The sequence below is a fragment of the Podarcis tiliguerta genome, assembly GCF_965153285.1.
Source record: "Podarcis tiliguerta genome assembly, chromosome: 6".
NCBI classification, from domain to species: Eukaryota; Metazoa; Chordata; class Lepidosauria; order Squamata; family Lacertidae; genus Podarcis; species Podarcis tiliguerta.
In genome coordinates this window covers 22581114-22604536 of record NC_139539.1, presented here as the reverse complement: position 1 = coordinate 22604536, position 23423 = coordinate 22581114, and the positions used below count along the sequence as shown (strand labels likewise).

The 23423-nt window shown below is 41.5% G+C and overlaps 2 protein-coding genes across 3 annotated transcripts in view; one reads left to right on the top strand and one right to left on the bottom strand.

Annotated features, from left to right (window-relative positions):
* Positions 1–12656, top strand: part of KCNS1 (potassium voltage-gated channel modifier subfamily S member 1) — a 69099-nt gene extending 56443 nt beyond the window's left edge. Inside the window, exon 5 of the transcript XR_014512729.1 lies at positions 11174–12656. The gene's annotated coding sequence lies outside the window, so the exon portion shown is untranslated. The remainder of the gene's footprint in view (positions 1–11173) is intronic.
* Positions 51–23423, bottom strand: part of STK4 (serine/threonine kinase 4) — a 64215-nt gene continuing 40842 nt past the window's right edge. For both annotated transcript variants that reach the window (XM_083446981.1, XM_083446980.1), the window contains exon 11: positions 51–4232. In XM_083446981.1, coding sequence (XP_083303107.1) covers positions 4074–4232 — 159 coding nt within the window. In that variant the 3' untranslated portion in view covers positions 51–4073. The remainder of the gene's footprint in view (positions 4233–23423) is intronic.

Here is a 23423-nt window from a genome sequence, read left to right as displayed (position 1 = left end):
AACATATACTTAGGTCACATGAGTATCTTTTAAACCATAAAAAACCAAACTTTTTTTTATTGGAACAGTTTATTTTGTCCTATTAAACAAATAAGGCAAGGTGTTTAAAACTCAAAACAAAGAACTGTATCAAACTCAAAAGGAACATGTAATAAAAAGTTGATTTCATACATATACAAACTAAGGATTCCAATCCATTCTAATATGTACAAACCAGACAAATCTCTACAAAAGAGAAATTTCAAGTTACATTGGGTATGATGTGCTAACTTCATTACAAAACATTAAAGCGACTAACTTCACATTTAAGTCTTTCACAGAACCAACAACCAAACACTTGATTTAGGGAGGTGGGAAGAAAAGATGGCAGCTTATCCGGAATGCTTCAAGCTGTGTTTATGGACCCATCAACCATGAGAATGAGATTTCATAAGTATAGGAATACCTTGCTTTAAACACTGTTTGCTCTGGACAACATTCTTTCAGAAGAAGTCCCTAAAATTACAATCTGGGTGATAGATGAAGTGGTATATTCTTGCAGAAGAATTCAAAATGAGAGCCGGAGTCTTTGATTAGGCTGAATTTACTGAAGATGGCTTCCTGATGCTGAACTACAATAGCAGGAATCCAGCAATTCATTCTCATATCTTTTAGAATGGGAGTGGGGGGGAATGGGACTACGTTACTGAGACTGCTGTGCTTTTTCATTCACTTGCTTCCACAACAAAAATAGTAATATTTCATTAGGAGACTCATTAAGAGTCTGGCTGGTTGCAGACAAGACATCCCAAACACACGTATTTCCCTGCTACCATGGCACATATTGTAAAGGCAAAGATTCCCAGCTAAAGGACCATCTCCTTTATGTGAGAGCAAGTTACTCACCTAAATACCTGAATGTGAAATACTGTGGGGTAGGCATCATAGCCAGAGGCAAAAGGCACCCACTTTAGCAGCCATCTGGCTTCACGGGTTACTGAGAAAGGTCCTCCCACCTGATTCACATACTTGAAAATTGCATTTAAAGCAAGGAAACAGTAGATGGAGGGGGTGCAAAATAAATTTACTTGCGCAGTAAATAAAGTACATTTCTGCTGCAGGTAGCATCCCCTAACTTTACCCCTTTGCTTGCACCTCCATAGTTAAATTGCAAATGACTGGCTTTCTAGCCTTTCATGGCAGATTTCTATTTGCTAGAACCATTAACAAAAAACAAGTATTTCAAAAGGTTAGCTTGCGTTGCAAACTGTACATACTTGAACAGCAGCCGATCAGCATGGCTTTACAGGGAACATAATTACTTTGGTTTATTTTAATACTTCTCTTTCCGTCACTGAACTTGTACAACCAGATTGCTAATTTCTGCTCAGCTTTTTTAGGGCTTCTCCATCCAGGGCAGTGATGGGGAACCTGGGGTCCTCCAGCTGCTACTGGACTACAACTCCCATCAACCCTGGGCATTGGCTCCCGGCGTCTCCTTGCGTGTTAGGAGTCACAACAACATGTGGAGGGCCAGAGGTTCCCCAGCCCTGATCTGGGCTAAGCCAAATATATCCTTGGCCAGGTTGTTAGAAAGAGAAACACTGGCAATTAAACCACTGCTCTTCAGCAGGTGGTCTTAACAGCAATGCTTCCCTATATTTTTGAAAAGAGCTTGAGCTCTGCTTACAATGAGACAAACTTCCTTCAGCAGCAGAAAGGGTTTGGATGACTTCACCATTCCCCACTAGCACATGAAACGTAAACTTGGTTCAGGTCACACTCACCACATGCAAAAGAATGCATGGCCTACGGTGCAACTGGGATGAGAGTACACATTGCAGCTGGGATAAGTGAAGAGGAGAGATTGGAGGCTAGGTCATGATCTCTCCTCTACACCCACCCTAAAAGGTTAGTACCAGAGTGTTTAATCCTCTGCTGCAACCAGAGTAAAACAGAAGTTACACATGGGCTGTTCACAAATAATTTTCAGGCCTTGAGCAGCAAGAATGGAAGTGTATCTGCACATTTCTTCCTTTATTCCAGTTTATCACGCTGCAACATCAAGAACTGTAGAGACTGGCTAGGATGCAACAGGCATGCCGCCTTCCAGCCACAAATGTGACATTTTAGCTACCCACTTCCTATGCACCCTCTGAAGGTCATGGGACCCTCTGAGGAGCAATTTATGAGGCACAGGGGCACTGCTGCTGAACTGGAAGACTGTTGTGTTCCTTTCATTCACATGCTGAAACAACAGGCCTTTCTACAGAGCTTGGTCATTGTGTTCTGATACTTGTGAAACCTGGGGAGGCCAATAACCACAGGCACATTCCATCATAAATTTCTCTTGTGCAAATCCAACAGCAATGAGTGAGAATTGCACAGAGCATCAGACACACTCTCACACACTTTATTTTAGCAGGAGTCCTGCTGCTTAGAAATGAATGAAATTGCTTTATTAAGCTTGACACATCAAGCTTTTCCTAAAAGGGCATTTTGAAATTATTCTTTTGAGCCAACAGATTGTTATTTTAATCTTAACTGACGTCCTTAACCTTTCCAAATAAACAGAAAAACACATTCTAGTTTAAAATTTAAAACTAATATTGCAAGCCTCAAACAAATTAAGCTCAAAATAGCAAAGCCCATAAACATTCACAATTCCTTAAATATTTCAAACCTCTCATTATCTCAAGAGAGTTCCTAATTTCCTGAGTTGCAAGTACTTTGACATTCCTCTGCTGCAAGGAATTCTGAAGAAATACAAAGTAGGATTCACGTTTTCTTGAGTGATGGGTTGGTTTCACATTAATATATTTTAAAAATACCAAGAAATCACTCAAATGTTATCAGCATTCACTCATAAAGTACACAGTGGAAAGGATATAAATATAAGCCTGAAATTCAATGCTTTAAAAGGGGGAATGTAAGGCATGGGACTTTTAGAGGCTTTTGGAAGGGACAAAAAGAGTTTATATTCCTTTTAAAATGTTGCAGCAGGTTGCATATTTTTGCCAGTGAATCACTTTTCTTTTAAAAACCTATTTCCAGAGTACCATTAAACAGTAACAGGGGGAAGTTTAAAGAGGGAGCAGTTTAATACAAAGTGGTTGCTGCATAAAGGAGATACGGAAGTTAAGCTATGCATCTTTTATTGGGCCAAATTAGGAGAACAGACAAGTGTGCAAGGTTTCTGGTTTCACAAGCACTTAAGAGTTTCACAAAAAGAAGCATACGTTTGCATCCTTGCAGTCCAACCTAAGTGCATCCAACAAGAGACAGCATTTTACCTACTTTGTTTTCTTCATGAACCAATGAGGCAGCCTTACACCACAGGATGGGATAAACCCACAAGGCAGAAAACAGGCCTGTGAGACTGACTGGCCATCTGAGCACCAACATTCTTTTAATCTGTTTCCAACTGTTCCTCCAAAATATATAGACAGGCTCCAAAAGTAACAGGACTTCTCTGAAGCAACATGCGATCTATTCAGAACACATCTAACACTGAAACACAAGCATAATCTGTTCATGAGGACTCCACATAATGGCATTCCTGAGTTTGAAAAGGTGCTACAGCAAATGGAGGAAGCAGCCACTGGCTTGCTTTGCTTTGCTAACACATTGCCATTGTTTGCACACAACGCTAGGCCAGGCCATGGCTTAACACAAAGCAGGGATTTTGCTCCTCCCTGGTCCTGTTGCTGTTGCACTGCATTGAGTTAAGCTGCGATTTGATTTAGTGTGTCTTCTGAACCTGGGCTCATGGCTTAGCTCTTTCCAAATCATAAACGCTAGGACAATCCTTGGTTACAGCATGTGGTTTGTCTGTAAGAGCTAAATCACAAGACTGGGTTCAGAGGACACACTAAGCCAAATCATGGCTTTGCTCAGTGCAGCCCAGCAGATTGACCAGAGTAAGAACAAATCCACCATCTCCTCTCTGGGAATTTGTTCATGCTAAGCTATGGTTTGGCTTAGTGTCACGTGAAAACCGGACCATTTAAAACAGAAATCCACCTACACAGTAGTCATAGAAACGCAGTTTATTGTTAGGGATGATGGATATCTATTCTACTGGCAGGCTTTCCTCAGAAGTTCTGCTGGCGTCTCTTCTTTGCTTCAATGGCATCAAGAATTGGCTGCCGTTTCGACTGATACCTTTGGCGAACTTCTTCTATCTCCTGCTCCATCATGGGGTCAAGCGCCCCGAGTCTTCTTTGAAGTTCTTCAACAGTCCAGTTTCTCAGCTGAAGAAAAACACAAAAGCAGTGAGCTTGCAACAGCAGAAAACCTGGAGCTTAACAAAGGGCCTGTGCTGGGAAATTATTGCTCAGAAAAAGCAGAGTAAATTTACTCTTAAAGTAATTTACTCTTAAAGTAAATTGTTACTTTAAGAGTAACAATTCTGAATCCCATTAAATTTACTGAGAAAGGCTACAAACAAACTTTGGCTTAGATCCTGAGTTGCCTTTCCATTTCTGGTGAAAGGTAATTATAATTAATCCTTTCTCCTTGCAGTTGTTCCCTGCACCAACTTCCATGCTGTTCTGGAGTGTTGCCCCAGCCCTCCTGAACTAGAAATAGCGTATCTTGAGAAGGATTCCTCTTAAGGGATGTCCCAAGCCTCGGACTCCAGAAACTCAAAGCTTTTTATGTAACGAAACAGATTCACAATCCTTTAAATACACAAAATACAGGTAACACTGTGCTTCTACCTGACTTCAATGGACTGAGAAAAAGGAGTTTAAACCTTTTAAAAAAATTAATGAATAAAGTATTTGAAGTAGGAAGGAAACCATTTGCAATATTATGTACAGTTACACATTTCCTGTAGAAGGGTGAACATTCTCAATTCAGCCACTGTAAGCCTGTTCCTTGAATATGGCTCCACCGCTCTCAGATGTTTGGTGTGTGTAGCCTGTGAAACAGCATCCTTTGCGGCAGCCCCATAAACTGTGGGACTCCCTCCCCAGAGGTGCATCTGACAGCTTTACTGTACAGTTTTCGGCAAATGCTGAAGACACAGCTCTTTACCTTGGGTTTTGACACGTGAGGTGTATATTTTTAAGAGTTTTATACCCCACCTCTCCTCCAAAGAGCTCAAGCCAGCACACATGGTTCCCACCCACCCATTTATCCCCACAATCCTGCGAGGCACATGGAAGTGAGAGCGAATGGCCCCAAGTGAGCTCCACGCTTGAGTGGGGATTTAAATCCATTCTCCCTCACTCTAGTCTGAATCACCAGCAGCAATTTTTCATTAGCATTTTGTCAACAATAACTCTATGTTGAGCACTATCTTTGTATATATGGAGATTCACAGAATTGTAGAGTTGGAAAAGATCACATGGGTCATCTAGTCCAACCCCCTGCAATGCAGGAATCTTTTGCCCAATATGGGTTGAGTCTCATGCTCAACCCACTTCCCACCACAAGTAATAATCAGCTGTGCCTTTTGCTACCAAGTAGTGGACATCCACATAATTTGTTTGCCCAATTCGGTGTTCCCAATCTTCTGCTTGAATCAAAACCCCAGGGATTACTAGATTAGACGGCAGGGAATGAATACAATCTTTCAGCACCAAACAAGCTGGTGGCTGAAACTATTAGACTCCAATGAGAGAGGTGGTGTTTCCTTTTAAGCAGTGCCTGGCCTTGTTCCAGTTCTTTCAGACTAGAAATAAAATAGTACCAGTGCATGGTTTCAGCTTTCAAGCTTCAGCCTTGTCTGAAGCTTGCCTTAGTTAACGCAGAGATGCGATGAGTTTCATCACATCAGCATTGCAAAGTAGTATTGTGGATCATGCTCTAAATCCTCCTGGTTCTACTCCTGGTGCTCTCATACAGAAGACACCCCAAAGTTGTAAACAGTAATGAAGCATGACTTTGTGGAATTTCATTATCGTCATTATTTGCAACGTAAGGTCTTCTCCCCCCCTCCACCACTAGCAACTGCTTTAAAACTTTTCAATAATGCATAGAGTATTACTGCACAAGGGAAATAAGTACTTTAGCAAGAGGGCACAGATTTTTGCCTATCTTGTAAGGAAGTTGTTCATTAGAAGAAAAAAAAGCACTTCCCCCATCAGATGCATTATGCATGCACATTAACACAGCTTTAGCTGACAGCCCTTTAAGTTGATGTATGGGACCTGCTACAATTCTATGCTAATTGTATAACATCTGTTTTAAAGAAGGTGATTGTTCAATGTTCAGCCCTCAGGTGCTGAAAGAATATAATAAAGTATAACAGTAAAGACAGAAAAAATTAATTCAGTGCTGAGGGTATATATAAAGAGATCAGTCAGCCCTAACCATTAAATGACTACCAGATGTTTAACAGAATTTTCTTCAAGCCTTAGAGTTCTTCTGAATCTTTAAGAGGATGTCCTGAGTGTTTCAGGACATAGGACAAAGATTTCCAGTTTTTGTTTATTTTGCCAGGGGACTATTTTAAAGGAATCCTGCCTTGAGAGTTTTTACTGGTGGTATATGCATGGGAAGAAGCCTTTTTGAATGTGTAAGGGCTCACATTTTGTAGAAGGTGCACATTCTGGTTCCACCCCCAGGTCTCCCATTTCTGCCAGTCCCACCCTCCTTCCTGGCCTTTGCACATTCAGTGTACAGGTTTGGAGGATTCCAGTCATGTTGAGCTGAACATGCAGAGCTTTGCACTCAACATGTGACAGGTCAGGGGAGGAAGGGGCAGGCCGTGGAGACCTAGTGTGCTTTGCAGTTGAGTAGAATTTGATCCCATGTCCTCCTGTTCCAAGTTCAACACTCTAGCCAGTACAGCACTCTGGCTCTCAGTGGCAGGTAAGAGGAGAAGGGAGACTATTTAACTGATTGCGCTGAACACGGACGTGTGTCAAAGGTTCCAAGTACAAGGGGGGGGGGTGAGATCTCACTCTCCACATTTTCAATGCACAACCAGCCCTTCTCTGTTTCAAGTATACCTTTTGTACCACTCCATACACCAAGAGTCACATTATTTAGGTTCTCAATGGTGTATATACCTTGAATACCTGATAAAATCAATGTCCTTCCCCAAACAATTCTGGATAGCTGCGAAGTTATCAGGTAGCTTTGTCACTACCCATGTTATTTCTGCACCAATACATAATCCATGCTATGCAGTAACTTTCCCACTGCCAACAAAGAAGCCAGCTCTACACGGACAACAAGTGTGATTGTTCTTCCAACAGTTACATGGCTTCTACTAGTGTTGGTTCTGCAGCAGGGGATACTGAACACACCGTCCTCCAGATGTTGCTGAACTACAACTCCCATCATCTCGGGCCAATGGTCATGCTAACTGGGGCTCATGGGAGTTATAGTTTAGCAACATCTGGAAGGCCATGGATTCCCCACCCAGCATTTATGCACACACAGAAATTTAATAAAATAACAACCAACCCATTTAGTGTAACAAAAATTATTATTGTTTAGTCTATAATACAATGGTCATGAGAACTAGTGATATTACAATTGCCTGAGGAAAAAAAATCTATGCATGTTTTATTGCCAAATCAGCAGTTTTATAGTATACAAAATCATTTTTAAAGGATGCAATTTTATTATTCCAACTACATTGCACTTTGGAGCGAGATTTTAAATCCCATGTTAAAGAATGATAAAATATGGATTTGATACTTGGTTATATCATTTCAGAAGACAAGACAGACTCTTACAGCACTCCAACTGACATTAAACACAAAAAGTGAAATAATTCAGTATACAAATCCTCAAAATTAATACTTTATATAAATGCTCACACTGCTGCTTAAGTGGAGACAGACTGTCTACAGGCTCAGAAACGAGAGTGTGGCTATTGCAGTTAGCACCGTTCATGAATAAAGTTTAGATCAATTGAGTACGCCCTTGAAGCTTTTGGCAGTGATTGTGTGTCAAAAGTATCCAAAAATACACCGCAAGCTAAAGGGCAGGAGGTCCAATATCCTCTCCCTGTGTGTATTAAGGAACGTCTGCCAATTAGTACTTTTTAATAGATATGGAAAGACAAAATAAAAATAGGTTGGGAGGGCACAACCCTTCCTTATGTTAGCTATAGTGCCTGCACGAGAAGAGGGAATCTTATGCCTTTAGGATCTAAAGAATTACAATCTATCATTAGCTTTGCTAATGGTCAGGGATGATTCAGGTTGTAGTATATCATCATCTTCGGACCAAAGGCTGAAGAACACAGGCTTTGGTGAAGTGCCATCTTGAATCCCCTTGGCCCAGAAGGGGAGTTCTATAGCATGTATTTTTATTTTTATTTGCACCAAACACATAAGAAACATCTTTGAAACCTTGAGATTTTGACCCAGGTAGTCTATGTCAATTTTCTTTTTTGATTTCCGCATTTAAAATAGTCTTTCATCTGTCACAATAACATGCCAGTAGAACACTGAGCTTTACTGAATCTAAATGAAACTGGAACAGTGAAGGGGAATACATAACACAGCAAAGCAGACACATTAGTCACAGTTCATACTCTCAAGGGCACATTGCTCAACGACTTTATAGCACTATGCCCCTCTTTTGACCTCTGGAGACCATTTTATAACAGCTACATGGTTGTTGCCGTGAGATGGAATGGGCAGATTTCAATTTCCAGGAAGAGACTTGCTATAATATAAGCCAAAGATAGGAAATAATTTCCCATTTCAGGGCCCTTAACTGCTCAGAAAAGGTTAACACATGCACAAAGTAATCCAATGCCTATGCATTTGTGGGGCTTTGGTAAAGTAGCAGAGCAATGACCTGTGGCCAAGACAAGTATAGCTGGAAAGAGAACATTTGCAGGCCTCTCCAGAACCATGCTGAATGGCTCTGACATTTGCAAACATATCATTTAAAATAAAGTTCTAAATCCTAGACTAAACATTGGCAAAGTCATTTGTTTACAACTTCATAGATAAGTCCATGGAGTGACCCAATAAGTCCAGAATGAAAAACTCTGGAATTCCTGGTTTATGTAAATAAAGACTGCACACCCCAACCCATATGCACATTGGTCTATCAGAAGCTAGAAAAGCTTCTTATTTTTATGTGTCTGTCTGGTACTGCAAAAACAGAGTCAAGTGCCTTATGGGCAGAGAGAGATTAACCTAGCAGGTTAAGTTATTTCAGCTGGGTGTGCAATGTGGCTGTTGTCTCAGGATAACAGGTCTGGGACAGGAGCATCCAAAGTGGAACAGACTCCCCCGGAAGGTTGGCTCCCCTTCACTTTCTAAGCAGATGTTGGATGGCCACTTGTCATGGATGCTTTTTAGTCAAACGTATGTTAGACTAGACAACCCTCTATGACTCTTGACTTGCAAACAAACCACACTTTGCCTGGTGGTGCCATTTAAAAGTGAAGCACTTGCTCTGTGCTCTTCTGAAGATAATATTTGGGCAGTTTTGTCTTCCACCATTACTTTTAATTATATTGCCACGTGGGAAGTGACTGCACAAGGATCGCTACAGAGATGAAACTCCACAACAGTCCCCATTATTCAGCACAGTGCATTTGTTTTGTTTTTTTGCTGGATGGGCATTTTTCTGCTTGTTGCAGTGTGGAAATGCTGCTGTGCCCCTTTTTCAAAATGAAGGGACTAATTCATTCCCTACTTTTCACCAGTAATACTTCCATCACTTCACAGCACACATGCCCTTTTAAAATGGAGCAAATTATAGCAGTGAATCCTCCTTTTCCATGAAGCAGGCAGCACATAGTGCAGCAAGCACCGGATGGGCCTTGCAGGACAACATGATGTGGGAAAGCAGAAAAAGACTCATCTCAGACTGAAAGTGTTTGGAGCCACTGCAAGTCAGTTGCCAACTTTGGGCAAAGGCGGACCAGTAGCATGGAACAGTGCAAAGCAGTGTCATATGCTCAGCAAATGCAGAACTATTTTTAATCATACAGTCCCAGACTTCTATTAAGTGAATGGTACACTTCGCATCATTTGGAATCTGGGATGACTAATTGTCCATCATCCAGTCCAGAATGATTAATACTGAAGTGCTTTATCTCTAACAGAAAGAGGGTACTTTGATTCTCTTCAAAATTTAATAGAAGACTCCTCATCTAATTCAAAACCTTTGTGCATGATGTCTGCTGAGTAAGAAATGAGATTTTCGGATTCATGATATTATTCATATTTTACATGTAGGTTACATGATTCAAGGACAACAAAACAGATGTACGTGCAACAGAGTAAGAGCACATAGACACAAATGTTTTACTTTCTATAGTCAAATATATGAGAGCAGAAAATCACAAAAGTGACTTGCAAGGTTGCCAATTCCACAGGGCTCTTACCTGTGGAATATATATTTTTAAAGGCTTCCTGCAAAAAATGAATACACATATCACACCTTTCCTGCAGGGAGTTCAAGGCAGCATACATAACTCTCCCTGCTTCCCTTTAACTGCTCAGTTGACAGGGGAACAGCTTAGAGTGAAGAAATGGAGGTTGGACTGCCGACAAAAGTTATTTTTTATGAAGCCTCACTCAGTTGATCACTGGGCCACATAAGCTTAAGCAGTGGGAGAGAATCTGCACAAACTGCAGTCATAATATGCACATTCCCAAAAGCCTATTGGGGATTATGCATATTGGCTGGGAAACACACACAATTCCCTCTTAACAGTTGGATTATGAGCACATTCTCCATGAGGTCTGGTGAAGGTGCACAATGTGCTGTTATGCATATTAACCACTCAATTTACATTCCACCTAACAGAATGATATAGACAGATTACAAAATCTCTGCAGGTAGGAGGAAAAAGCAGTAGCCAATCCACCTGACATCAAAGTTGGCAATGGTAGGGAAATGCAACTGTTAACAGGAAATATGTTGCACTTATTATAAAACACTGTATTTCTTCTTTTATGCTTAATTTGCTGCAATCATTGGCAAGAGCTTTTTAATGCTTATGTACCCATCTAAATTCTGTAGGGAACCTCAAGTCAGCTTTGATTTGTGTATCAGTGGGAAAACTGATTATTTGCTTGCGTCACAGGAGCAGCAAAGATATGGATCAGGAAGGAGTCTTTCAAATTACCTAACTCTCTTCTTTCATCAAATGCCAGCAGCATAGCCTCTCGACGTATCTGATAATACAGTTTACACATTGTGTACCAAAACTAGGAGTTGCGGAACTAAACAGTTCTTTTTTGTCTGCCTTTTTTAGAGTGGTATACTGAGGAAAATCAGTACCACTTTGAGAACGCTCATACAACTCATTTATTGAAGCTGTGTCACCCAGAAATAAAAGAAGCTTAAATCAAAATGGCTCTGTTGAGAACCCAGGCATAAGCATCTAAAGCAGCATTGTTTACAATGGTACTTTGGGAGGTTCCCTAGGGGATGGGCAATGAGGTGGGAGCAGGTGGTGCTGTTAAGACAAAATGAAGTATAAGTGGCAGCTAAAGGAAATGTAAGAGTGATGGAAGGAATCAGGCATAAAATAAAGTCCAAGTATAAGAATCACAAAAACATTAAAGAAAAAAGGAGTGTTTAAAGTATCACCAATTTGTCAAGCAGAATCAGAGAGATGTCTTGTTCTCATTTCCCCTTTGAAGCCTTAAGAATGCCCCCAGCGTAACATCTCCGACTCAAAGCAAGTTCACAGCAAAGCAATTTTAGACAAGGATAACACTTCTTTCTCCAGGTCTGTGTGTCTGTCCCATTGTTTCTACCGAAGAACGTGCAGCAGAGTTCTCCAGGCACCAGTCTTCTCTGATGCTTTGCATTTGAAGGGTAAATGCAGAAGACGTGTACTCTCACTTTTGCTGCTCCCTCTGAACAAGAGGTGATGGGAAGTAGGCAAGCCATGACTTCACCACAGATCTGACACTGTGCATGGTGACTGATGCATCAGGCAAGGTGCACACAGTTAAGTTACAGTGAGAAGGAAGCTTGCCCACATCAGAATGCACACTACTTGGTTGGATAAGGCAGTGACCTGGGACTCAGCAACAGGGACTGGCCTTCAGGGTCCACACCTTCAGCAAGCAGTTTTGAAAGTATGCAGCATTATATAAAAATCAACACCCCAGTATGTCCAAGTCTCCTCTCCAGAACAATCAATACAGAGCAAGTAGCAATAAGATGCCAGATTTGACCCTGGAAGTGGTTATATTTCAGGTTCTGGCAGTATTGACCCTGGAAGTGGTTGTATTTCAGTTTCTGGCAGTATAAATAGTATGCTAAGTGCTTGGGCATCCCCATGGGGTGGAAGGTATTCTGGTTACAAGATTACGAACACCTCTGCTTCAATAACCTTAGCTAAGAGAGAGCTCTGTAATCAATACATTTAAGTTCTCTTTCAAATAAAAGATGCATGAACTTCCACTTTCCACTAGCTATGCTGGCCGAGAACAGGCATGCCTCTCCCAGGCTCCTCACTACAGTTCACCTCCTTCCTCTTGTCCCCTTTCATAGCAACCCCAGTCTTGTTCTAGCCCTTGACGTTTCATAGCAATTGGATTTTGGAATCATAGCACTGTAGAGCTGGAAGGGGCGACAAGGATTATCTAGCCTAACCTCCTACAACGCAGGAATCTTTCGCTTAAACCCATGACCCTGAGATTAAGTCTCCTATTCTACCAGCTGAGCTATCCCGTTCTCATCCCAGTCCCTCTTCCCACAGTCACCGTCACCTATAAGAAAAAAAATATTTAAGATGGCATTGATTTTCTTAGCATCCAAGTTGTTTCTATATCACCATGTTGACACTTATTCTGTAGGACTTAGCAACCATTCTAGAACAATGGTTTTCAAATAACTTTCCATGGAACAAAAGTTCATCTGGTGTTAAGCTAAGTTTGGTAACAGAAGGAAAGATGACTGAGAAGCAGCTTTGCCTGCTATAATGATGGTCCTCCGCCATCTTTCCTGCATGACCAGGTAAGAGTCACAGGTTCTTCATCCCGTTCTCAATTCTGACTCCCATCTATGGAATGCTCACCTGGGATCATTTGCACAACAAGTGATATATGTCATGTAAGCAGGCTGAATTGTGTTTTGTTGAACTTTATTGTTTAATTGTTATTTTATATATTTATATAATCTTATTGTTTACACTGCCTTGAGCCCCCCCCCCCCCCGAGGGGCAACATAAAAATGTTCTCACTTTCTAACTTTCAGAGGCAGACAAAGAAGTCAACACTTTTTCAAGATAAGCAAAGCTATTAAAAGATACTGAAACAGCAAACACCAGGTCTCAGAAGTTTGATATATACTTTTGTGTATAATTTTTCATGGGTTGTGGGGAGAGAAGTATAAAGCTATGCGAATGGCTGTGAGGAAATTCCTGTAAATTTACAACACAGATTTTATTAATCTTTCAGAGGAAGCGAAAAATAAAAACCCTAGAACAAGCTTCTGCTTTTAATGCAACTTAATTATTTAGGTTCACTGTGGGCTACAGCATGCAACACAATTCTTAACAGCTTGCATGTTGGATTTTGGTTCGAGATGTTCAAAAGTGGTGGAGGGGAACCATTTTGCTCTAAACCACAGCTCCCTTAACAAGGAATAAGAGACACACTTAAGAAGACCCAGGGGACTTTTACACATTAGCAAAACAGGATGGGAACAGGTTTAGGATCTGTTCAGCTGAACTCATAATATGCATTACCTAATATGGTTGAGAGTGGGTGGCAGTTCTCATAGAAAACAAAAAGTCTACCAAACCAGGAATGTGCATATGGTACCCTAGAGGCAGCTCAACTGTTCTGATGTCTTCCTGCTACTTAAATAAAGGGAGGGATCTCAAGTATGTGATGTATATACTGGGGCCTCAGAGGGGAGGACTCTGAGTACTCCCTACAAAGGCCTTTTCCTGGTGGGCAACAAGGGAGAGCCCTCCTTGCACACAGCATATTTCTTACTGGGTGTCAGGGGAGGGGGACAGATACACACAGCACAAGTATGCAATCTGCTATTGCAAATGCATTTTCTCTTACTGGTCAATTTCTCTCCCTCTCTCCAACAGAGAAGGTCATTTAGCACAGATATTAAGGCTGTGCTCAGAAAAGCTGAGAGTTGTTCGGAGACCCCTAGTCCCCTCACAGTTACAATACTCAGAGAGGTTGAGCAACCAATCCCTCTTCCCAGGCAATTCTGGGAATTGTAGCTCTGTGAGGGTAATAGGGGTCTATAGGGGTCTCCTAACACCTCAGCACCCGTAACAAGCCACAGTCCCCAGGGTTCTTTAGGGGAAGCCATGACTGTTTGAAGTGATGTGATGCTGCCTTAAAAGGGGAGCTGGCTTCTGGCACCAGGCCAATTGGCAGGCCAGCTCTGTGTTATGAAGATGTCTGCAAATGGGACATGAAAGCTGGCAACATCAACCCCACCTGGTGGGAATCTCTTGCAGATAATCACAGTGCCTGGAGACAGACAGTCAAATCATGTACCCACAGCAGTGACCAGAAGAGAAATGACCATTAGGAAGGAGCACAGGGAGAAGAAACGTCCCGGTGCATCTGTAGCAGAGCAGCTGGATGTCTTCATCTGCCCCAGCAACAACAAAGCATGTCTCTCCCGCATTGGTCTCTACAGCCACAGTAGTTGCTGCAACCTGCCAATAGTCTGGCCTCACCCCCAAGGGCGCACTCCTCCATTGTCTTCCGAGACAGACAGATGCCAACCAGATGGGGCCCCAACATTAAACTGAAATCAGCAATGTGCCTAAACTCTCTTTTAGAACCCAGTTTTTAATCCAGATTGCTGATGGTTTATGTAAAAACAATCAGCCAACAGAAGTGGGTAGAACGGGATAGAAAGAATTCACACATAAGGAAAGGACTTGCATAGTCCCACAACACAAACACACTCCTGAACCCTAGCTTCAGTTGCAAGTCTCAGATGGGTTCAAATAGGGTTGGCACACGACTGGCATTTCCCAGACATATCCGGTATACTGCCGGTAGCAGTGTCAGGGCAGAAATTGGCAAAATGTCCTGGATTTTCACTGTTTCAAATATGGCAACTCTAGTAAGCAAAACCAACATTTTATAAACAGTATATAAAATAAGTATAATGCCAGCTATTATGTAGTTACCATGAAGTAGCTTTTAACAATACAAATGCTTGTTTTGGGCTCTTTACTTTGTTTTAATTTTAGAGTTTTTCTCAATACTTCCTGAGAAGCATTGTAAATAAGCACTAGTGTATGTTTGGAGCAACTAACTAAAGTGATACAGGTTTTCTGGCAACCATGGTTGACAGTATTCATTAGGTACTTATAAGCACTTTAAATTTTTCATGCAGAGGAGCAATCAACCTTTATCTTTTTATGCTGGCCATTTTAAAGGTGCGCTTTGGAAGCCAATAAAGATTCCTCAATTAGAAAACTAACTTAAAAGCTATAAACATAATCAACCATGCCGAGCATATCCGGCAATTCTGTACAAATGTGACATAATTCAGCATGTGAATTGAAACAATTCAACAGCCTGAGAACCCCCATATTGCATGTTTCTAGCCCTTGCAGCTGCAGTAGTTCATTTGAATCTGTGTGATTCCTAGTGGAATCCCAGGTTATGTCTAGCAAGTTACACTGCCATGTGCCAAGCAATTCAGAATGCAAAACAAACAACTATATGCAAGTCTAATTTATGCAAGGATGGGGAGGCAGAATTGCCTCGTGCCTGTTATTTAACCCTCCCCACCTATTTTAACCTCACTGGAGGGTTCCTGAAGCTGAGGAAGATCCTGAAGCTGAGGCTCCAATACTTTGGCCACCTCATGAGAAGAGAAGACTCCCTGGAAAAGACCCTGATGTTGGGAAAGATGGAGGGCAGATGGAGAAGGGGACGACAGAGGACGAGATGGCTGGACAGTGTTCTCGAAGCTACCAGCATGAGTTTGACCAAACTGCGGGAGGCAGTGAAAGACGGGAGTGCCTGGTGTGCTCTAGTCCATGGGGTCACGAAGAGTCGGACACGACTAAACGACTAAACAACAACAAACAACCTATTTTAACAGAATTGAGCTTATGATTCCTATGGATAAGTCAATGAAAGTGATGTAACCCATTGCACATCCATCAGACAAAGTGGTCCATAAATATTTTAAAAAACTTACTTCAAGTTGACAATAGTTTATCTGGCAAAAAATAGAGTGCCCCCCCGCAATGAACTTGCTCCAATTGTTGAGAGAGTTTCAGGCTCCCTAGAGAAAATTTGAAGAATCCTTTCCGTCATCCCAAATTTCTTCACCAATGAATAGACTGGATCATTTTCAACACAACTGTGGATCTAGTTTTAAGCACTGTTAAAGGAATCAATGAGCTTGGCTGCTATTCCTTCCAGTCCTACTCTTAAGCCCACTGCTTCATTCATTCAGCATGAACGAACAGTATAAAGGTAAAAGTAAAGGACTTCTGGAACAATTAAGTTCAGTCGAAGGCAACTATGGGGTGCGGCGCTCACCTTGCTTTCAGGCTGAGGGACCCAGTGTTTGTCCACAGCTTTCTGGATCATGTGGCCAGCATGACTAAACCGCTTCTGGAGCAATGGAACATCGTGATGTAAGCCAGAATGCATGGAAACGCCGTTTACCTTCCCGCTACAGCGGTACCTATTCAACTACTTGCACTGGTATGCTTTCAAACTGCTAGGTTGGCAGGAGCTGGGACAGAGCAACGGGAGCTCACTCCGTCACAGGGATTTGAATCGCTGACCTTCTGATCGGCAAGCCCAAGAGGCTCAGTGGTTTAGACCACAGCGCCACCCTTGTGTCTCTTTTTACTAACAGTATGGGCTCCAATCAGAGCTGAAGTTTCTCAGGTTATTTGTTTTCCGGCTCCCCTGAAAAGCTGGAAAAGATTTGGCTACCCATGATAACAGTAGAAAATGTAGGCCATTAACACGTTAAGTAGGCCCTGCTCCATCACTAAGAAGTTACACTCTTATCTAAGGGCTTTTTGAGGTATGTTGGGTTCTCAGGTGGCCAACCTATGACACATCTGAACAGGAGCAGGAAGGGCTTGAGCTATGGGATAAAACCAGATCTACATCCCTGCCTCCTCCAGTGCTGCCTGTGCCACAGCTTAGTAAGTTAGAAGAAAATCTACCAAGATCATTTGGGGAGCTGGGGAAGAACTGCCCATGTACTGTACTTTGCACTATTTGCCAAAAGGAACAGCCACCAATGTTTTAAGTAAGGATGTCCAAACAGTCTAATACCATCCTGTATCGTTTTCGTTGACACTCAGTTATAGGTTTGTTCCTCCTGTTCTATGGGGATTTGTTTTTTAAGAACGCATGAGAATTTCTTATGTCAATTGTATAGATTATATGCATCCCCCAATACATATTTTTCAATGTGCATTTATATTTTTGTACATACTTTTTGCACACTAAAACTAAATTGCAAAACCTAGAAAAGAGCACAATCCAATTGAGAACTGTGTACCAATCTGCAAGCATTTTCAGGACCATCAAATTAGGTCAATCAGCTGAAAAAAAGATGGGAATGAACGAATCCTTCCTCCATTTCTAGTCCTGTGTGTGCATAATAAATTCACACAGGCTGCTGCTACTAACATGCATTTTCACCTTGAATGTAAGCCTGAATGGAAATGCCCTCAACTACACACCTCTGGCAAGAACAGCCATTTCCCACATCCGCACTTAAGCTACCAGCACTATCCCTCAACCTCTGGGCCAAGGAAGTTAACTCTTCACAGGCTGATCCAGCAGCAGCAATGAGCCACGGAAATGAGGTTAAATGGAAGTGGGGAGTGTTTGCATTCAACCTGTTAGCAGAGCTGGGATTTGCTTGGCACCCACTGCATTTTCAGAAGGAGACATGTTGCTTAGAAAAAAGGGAGAGCAAAATTAAATACAATGGAAATGAAAAATATTTTGATGCCTCATCGTAGTTTTATGCTTTCATCCTCTTTGATTTTTGCAGAGGAACACGGTGGGCATTATTAGGCTTGTGACAGACTCCTGAAAGAGGGTAACACCACAGGAATTGTGGTACCTGGATTAAAGAGATTTGTATATTTATCCGTGTGGTTTAGAGAACACTGTCTAGATGATTATGCAAATAGGACACCCACACTGAGAGCGTAGGTAGGAGCTATATAATGGGAGAAAGGCTTGCTGTTCTCCATCAGCGACAGCAGCATCCCTGACTACTTCTGAAGAATTCTACTTCAATAGCGCTTAAATCCCTTAGGAGTTCTTCAATGCATTCCCATATAAGAGTTGGCAGCAATGAATAGACATTTACACGTAAAATGTGAGTTAAATTCAACCCAGAGTGAATGATTAAAAATTGCAGTACATTTTGAAATAGCTTCAGATCAGAACACAGTTGTCCAGGACTTTACAACTTCTGCATGAAAAATGTTAAGCCTGCAATCCAGGCAATCAAATTCTGCACCAAGGAAAGGGGGATTCTGCACCCTGCCATTAAAAACAAATACTATTAAAACAAATTTAATTAAAAAATAATTAGTAAACACATCAGCAGTAATTGGCAGATAAAACTACACTGAGAGAAAGAGAGCTTAAAACACTTTCCCCTGCATTCAAAACATCAGCTCACAGCACTGCCGATGAATATAGCCAATTCACGCAAATCCTGGCTTAATAAGCCTTTGGTCCAGGGATTTGGTCCAAGCATGGCCTTAATACCCACCCACAGTCATACGGGCATTTTAACAACAATGTTTTTACCTGACAACTATAGGCAGCCTGGTGCTCTCCAGACATTTTAGTCTATGACTTCTCTCGGTCCCGTGCTGATTTTTATTCAGCTCTATTTTTAGCATATTCTAATCGAGATAATGGCCAATTTGTTGGGAGAATTGTAAAATGGTGTTTGTACACTGAATTGTACAAACAACATTTAATAAAATTAACATGGTGCTCTTCAAACATTCCAGCTCCCCTCATTCCTGACAGCTGAGCACAGTGGCTAGGGCTGATGGGAGTTGGACTGCAACAAGATCTGGAGCAGACTACAACTCCCATTATCCCTGACCCGACCACTGGTCCTGGTAGCTAGGGATGGTGGGATTTGTAGTCCCAACAGCAGTTGGAGATCCAAGTTTGGGAAACCCTGATCAGGAAGGTACCATATTGCCTACCACTGAAATAAATGGGATTGTGTGTCTGAACCAAGCCACTTAATTCTGGGCTAGCCACATTTTAATGCAATTCATATTAAGTTTATCCTGGTTAGTCATTACACCACTGACCCATTTTTGGATGTAACTGGGAACTCCGGCTTAAAAACAAATCAGGGTCATCACAACAAAGCTGGCATGCATGGGAAGGGAAAAGAATGCAGCCACAACACTCACTCCTGGCTTCATAACTCATGGTTTATGAAGCAGGGGATATACATCCAAACCAGTCAAATAAAGGGCTAATGTGCCAGGCACCTCTGACAACTTAAATTCTACACACCTCTGACAACTTAAATTCTATGCAGACTTGATTGAAAGGAAGGAAATGTCAAGGTGTCTCAACTGTCTTCCTCCACACAGCCGTCAGTTACAAACATTTCATCTCCTAAATCTTTAAAGGACATCAAAAGGCTCTGATGTCTTAATCCAATAATACACAAAGGACAAGGCATCTCCCCCCCCCCCCCACTTCCCTATAACTGAATTACAAGACAAGTGAAGGTCAATTTCTCTGAACCAACACAAAGAAACAGAAACACACACACACACCTTTCTGCAGGCAGATATTTATTTGCTGGAGATGATGCTGAAAAGTGCTTACACCATGGCAGACCTCTGCAGTTTTATGACAATATATTTTCTCCTTAAAAATTATTACTCTTTCCCCTATTTTAGCAAGCAGGACACTTAAAAGCCCGACAGAGCAATAAATCAACTTTCTATGCTTGAAGGTCACACATGTATGAAACGCACAAAGCAAGAGTTTTAGGCATATTTTTCTTTCAAAGCACAGCATTTGAGCATAGCACTCTGCTTATTTAGTTCAAAAGAAAAAGCATCAAAAGCAGTCCATGCAGCATATTTGCATCAGAGAAAGGAGACCAGCATGTAAAATAATGCAAAAATACAAATAAAAATTTATAGGGCTGGTCCAAAATACAGCAGGGTCCTCTTAGTAGTTCCAGGGCCTTCAGAAACTCAGGACCAGCCAGAGAGGTTTCTGTAGCACCTTCATTACACAATTTTTATTGTAAGCTGAAGATGCAGCTCTTTACCCTTTGACATTTGAGATGTGTATTTTTAGGACTAGACCTACTCTTGTGATTCCCATTTGTTTTAAACTGGCTTTTTATGTTTTATTTTAGATTGTTGTGACCCACCTTGGGGTGAAAGGCGAGTAATAATCATCATCATCAAGTGATGTTGAAACATACATTTTTAACAGAGAAGTCGACAAAGTGCTATTCACAAACCACTTAACTGATATAATGCTGAAAACATTGTATTTCTTCTAAAGCAGAGATGGGGAACCCATTGCCCCCCCCCCAGGTGTTTTTGAACTACAACTCCCATTATCCTGTTAGCATAGCCAATGGTGTCAGGGACAATGGGATTTGTAGCTGAGCAAGGAACTGGAGGGTAATGGCTTGTCCATCCCTGTTCTACAGGACTCACAACTGATGAGAAACCATGTAATACTGATTTACTGACTCATCAACTATGTTGAGCTTTTGAGAGCCTATGAATCAATCCTCTTCAGGAGGGGGGAAAAAGAAAAGAAAAGCACCAGACTCATGGGATGACTTTACTGAATTTGATTACATTAATTTGTTCAAAGATCTGGCACTCATTAACAATTGTGTGCAAGGCAGACAACAAAAGAGAAGCCAGACCCTTTTGAACAAATAAGAACTAAGAAAGGATTAATGAAGCCTTAGATTAGACTGAACACATTTGTTCGGAGTATGTCCAAAATGATAATGTCTTCATTTGCTCCTTGTCTTGGCACTTTTCGCTCTAACATTCAGCCCTCATTACAGTGTTCTGTCTCTTAACTTATGGTTTCTCTTCTATGAAATTTCAGTTTGAGCATTTTCCTACAACATGCCACCAGCTCTACAAGCACAAACAAGCATAATCTTTTGCACCCGCATCGTGACGGCTGCAGCTCCTCATAGTGCTGACAGGCTCTGCATGAGACAAAGCACATGCTCTGACTGCACAATGTCTCAGGTTTAACCCATGACATCTCCAGTCAACATGGAATCAGGTAGAAGATGATGGGAAAGATCCCTGCCTGAGCCCTTGGAAAGCTTCTACATGTAAGAGTAGAGAATTCTGGGATAGGTGGACAAATAGTCTGAAGTGGTATCAGGCAGCTTCCTGGGTACCTAAGGAAAGTACATAGGTCTACTCGCCCGAACATTTAAAGTTATGGCTTACTGGTATTGCATATTATTGCATTCTGGGAATGCCCAGCTGGCTTTTATCCTGACAGTGGTTCCAGAAATAGGTCTAACTCACAATCATGGTCCAGAACACAAGATGAAGTGATGCTCTTCTAGGCCTCTTATGAGATCAACTTATTTTTAATGGAGAGCCAATGCAGGAACGGTCAAGTGTTGTCTCTCACTCCAACTGGCCTCGCAAGTTGTTGTGACGAACAATATACTATAATGTACACTACCGAGGTTCCTTAGAAGAAAAAGCGGCATTCAAATATGGTTAGTTTGAATCCCCCCAAAATGAGTTTTTACATTCAATTTTTGTTTAGCAAAACCAATGATTGATTGGGAAGGAAAACAAAAAGCAAACTCAGTGGTTCATTGCTTTGTGCTTGGAATCTTCGCTGTTGTATCCCCTCAGAACAAAACCCCAAAGTTCCATCTTGCTTCAATGACACTGCTACTCAATAACAGCATTTAATTGGAAGCCAGGCTCACCAAGGTCAAGTCGGAGCCCTGAACTGCTGTCAGGCCTTGCATCCATATCCCCCAACACTACCCAGGCCTATTTCTCTATCTCACAAGCAGCAAGTGATTCTTTGACCCCTCCATCCAATTCACTCTCATTTCCATCAAACCTGCAGGAGAATATATTGGACTGATGATCCCACTGAGCTAAAGGATGTGCTGTGTAAGCTTGGGGTTACCGAATTCAGCTTATCAGTCTACACAGAGAGAACAGAATGTTCATAATATAACCGTCTCTCAGTTTATTCTTTTAGAATCCTGCACGCAACTTTGTTTTAAAGAGTCTTCATAATCCTAAAACTGCTGAACACTACAAAAATATACCATCAGTAGCAACAATAAAGGCACAGAACTTTTACAAATCTGATCAGTGTCACTTTTATGAAGAGAAAAACGTTTGACTGATGAGCCTGTCTTATGAACTGGGATTTTTATGCCCAGTTAAGGGAGGGGATGGAAGGGGGAAATAATCATGCTTGGCAGCAGGTACTGAAAACAATTCAAGCCCTAAGCTACCTGACTTTTTCCAATTTCAAACACTGGCAGAAAGCATTTTCTAAATCTAAAAGTGATGTGCCCCCATTGTGGGTTGCAATGGAGCCCGGCGTTTCTGTGGTACATACATATATGAGGAACCTGATGTATATCAGAGATGCAGTTTGAAGCAGTTGTGTGTCTGCAGCTGGGATTCAGCAACAAGCAAAACAACATCTTCTCTCAAAAGAAGAACTAGAGTTGGCGTGGAGGACAATATTACCTTATGAAGAACTAATCATGCCAAAGCAGCGTTTGTAATCTTAATTCATTACTTTCCAATCCTATACAAGACGCTTGAGTTTAATGGAAGTGCATACAGGATTGACAGCTTGGATAAACCACGTTTCCAAGCCCTATATTTTTTTAGCTCTGGTGTAATCTCAAAAACTGAAAGTTGTATTTCAGTGCCAAAAATTCCTTATCCCCTGTTATGATCAGCAGATGCAGAAAAATGGAAAGGTCAAAGCAAAGATATACAAATTGCATAATTTAAAGGGATAGCAGAAATCTGCTTTTCTTGGCATACAGTTAGAACTGCCTTGGTGCGGAATTTTGATCTTTTTATTCCTGTTAGCACAGCCTTGAATCCGCATAGATGGGACTGCAACAATCTAGCTGAAGTGAAGAGCTGTCAATAGCTGTGTTCACATGTCACAGTAAACCAATGATGTAACATCCGTATGAGCACCAAACCACAATCCTGGCTTAGAATTATGTTCAAATTGAAGACGATGGATTTCTTTTGCTCCAAACCACCATTTGAAGCAAAAGGTTGTTCTTGGTTTATCAATCATGGCTCATTCCATTGGTGAAAAACCACCATTATCTCCTGTTTGGATTTAATGCTAAGCCAGGAGTCCTAGTTTGTTGCTTCTGCTCATGCAAAGGAAGCAGCAAACTGTTCACCAACAGAACAAGTACATTACTAAGTGACTTTAAAATAGCACTACACTGGATACAATCCTATTTCAGCACAATGCATTTTCATCTATGCA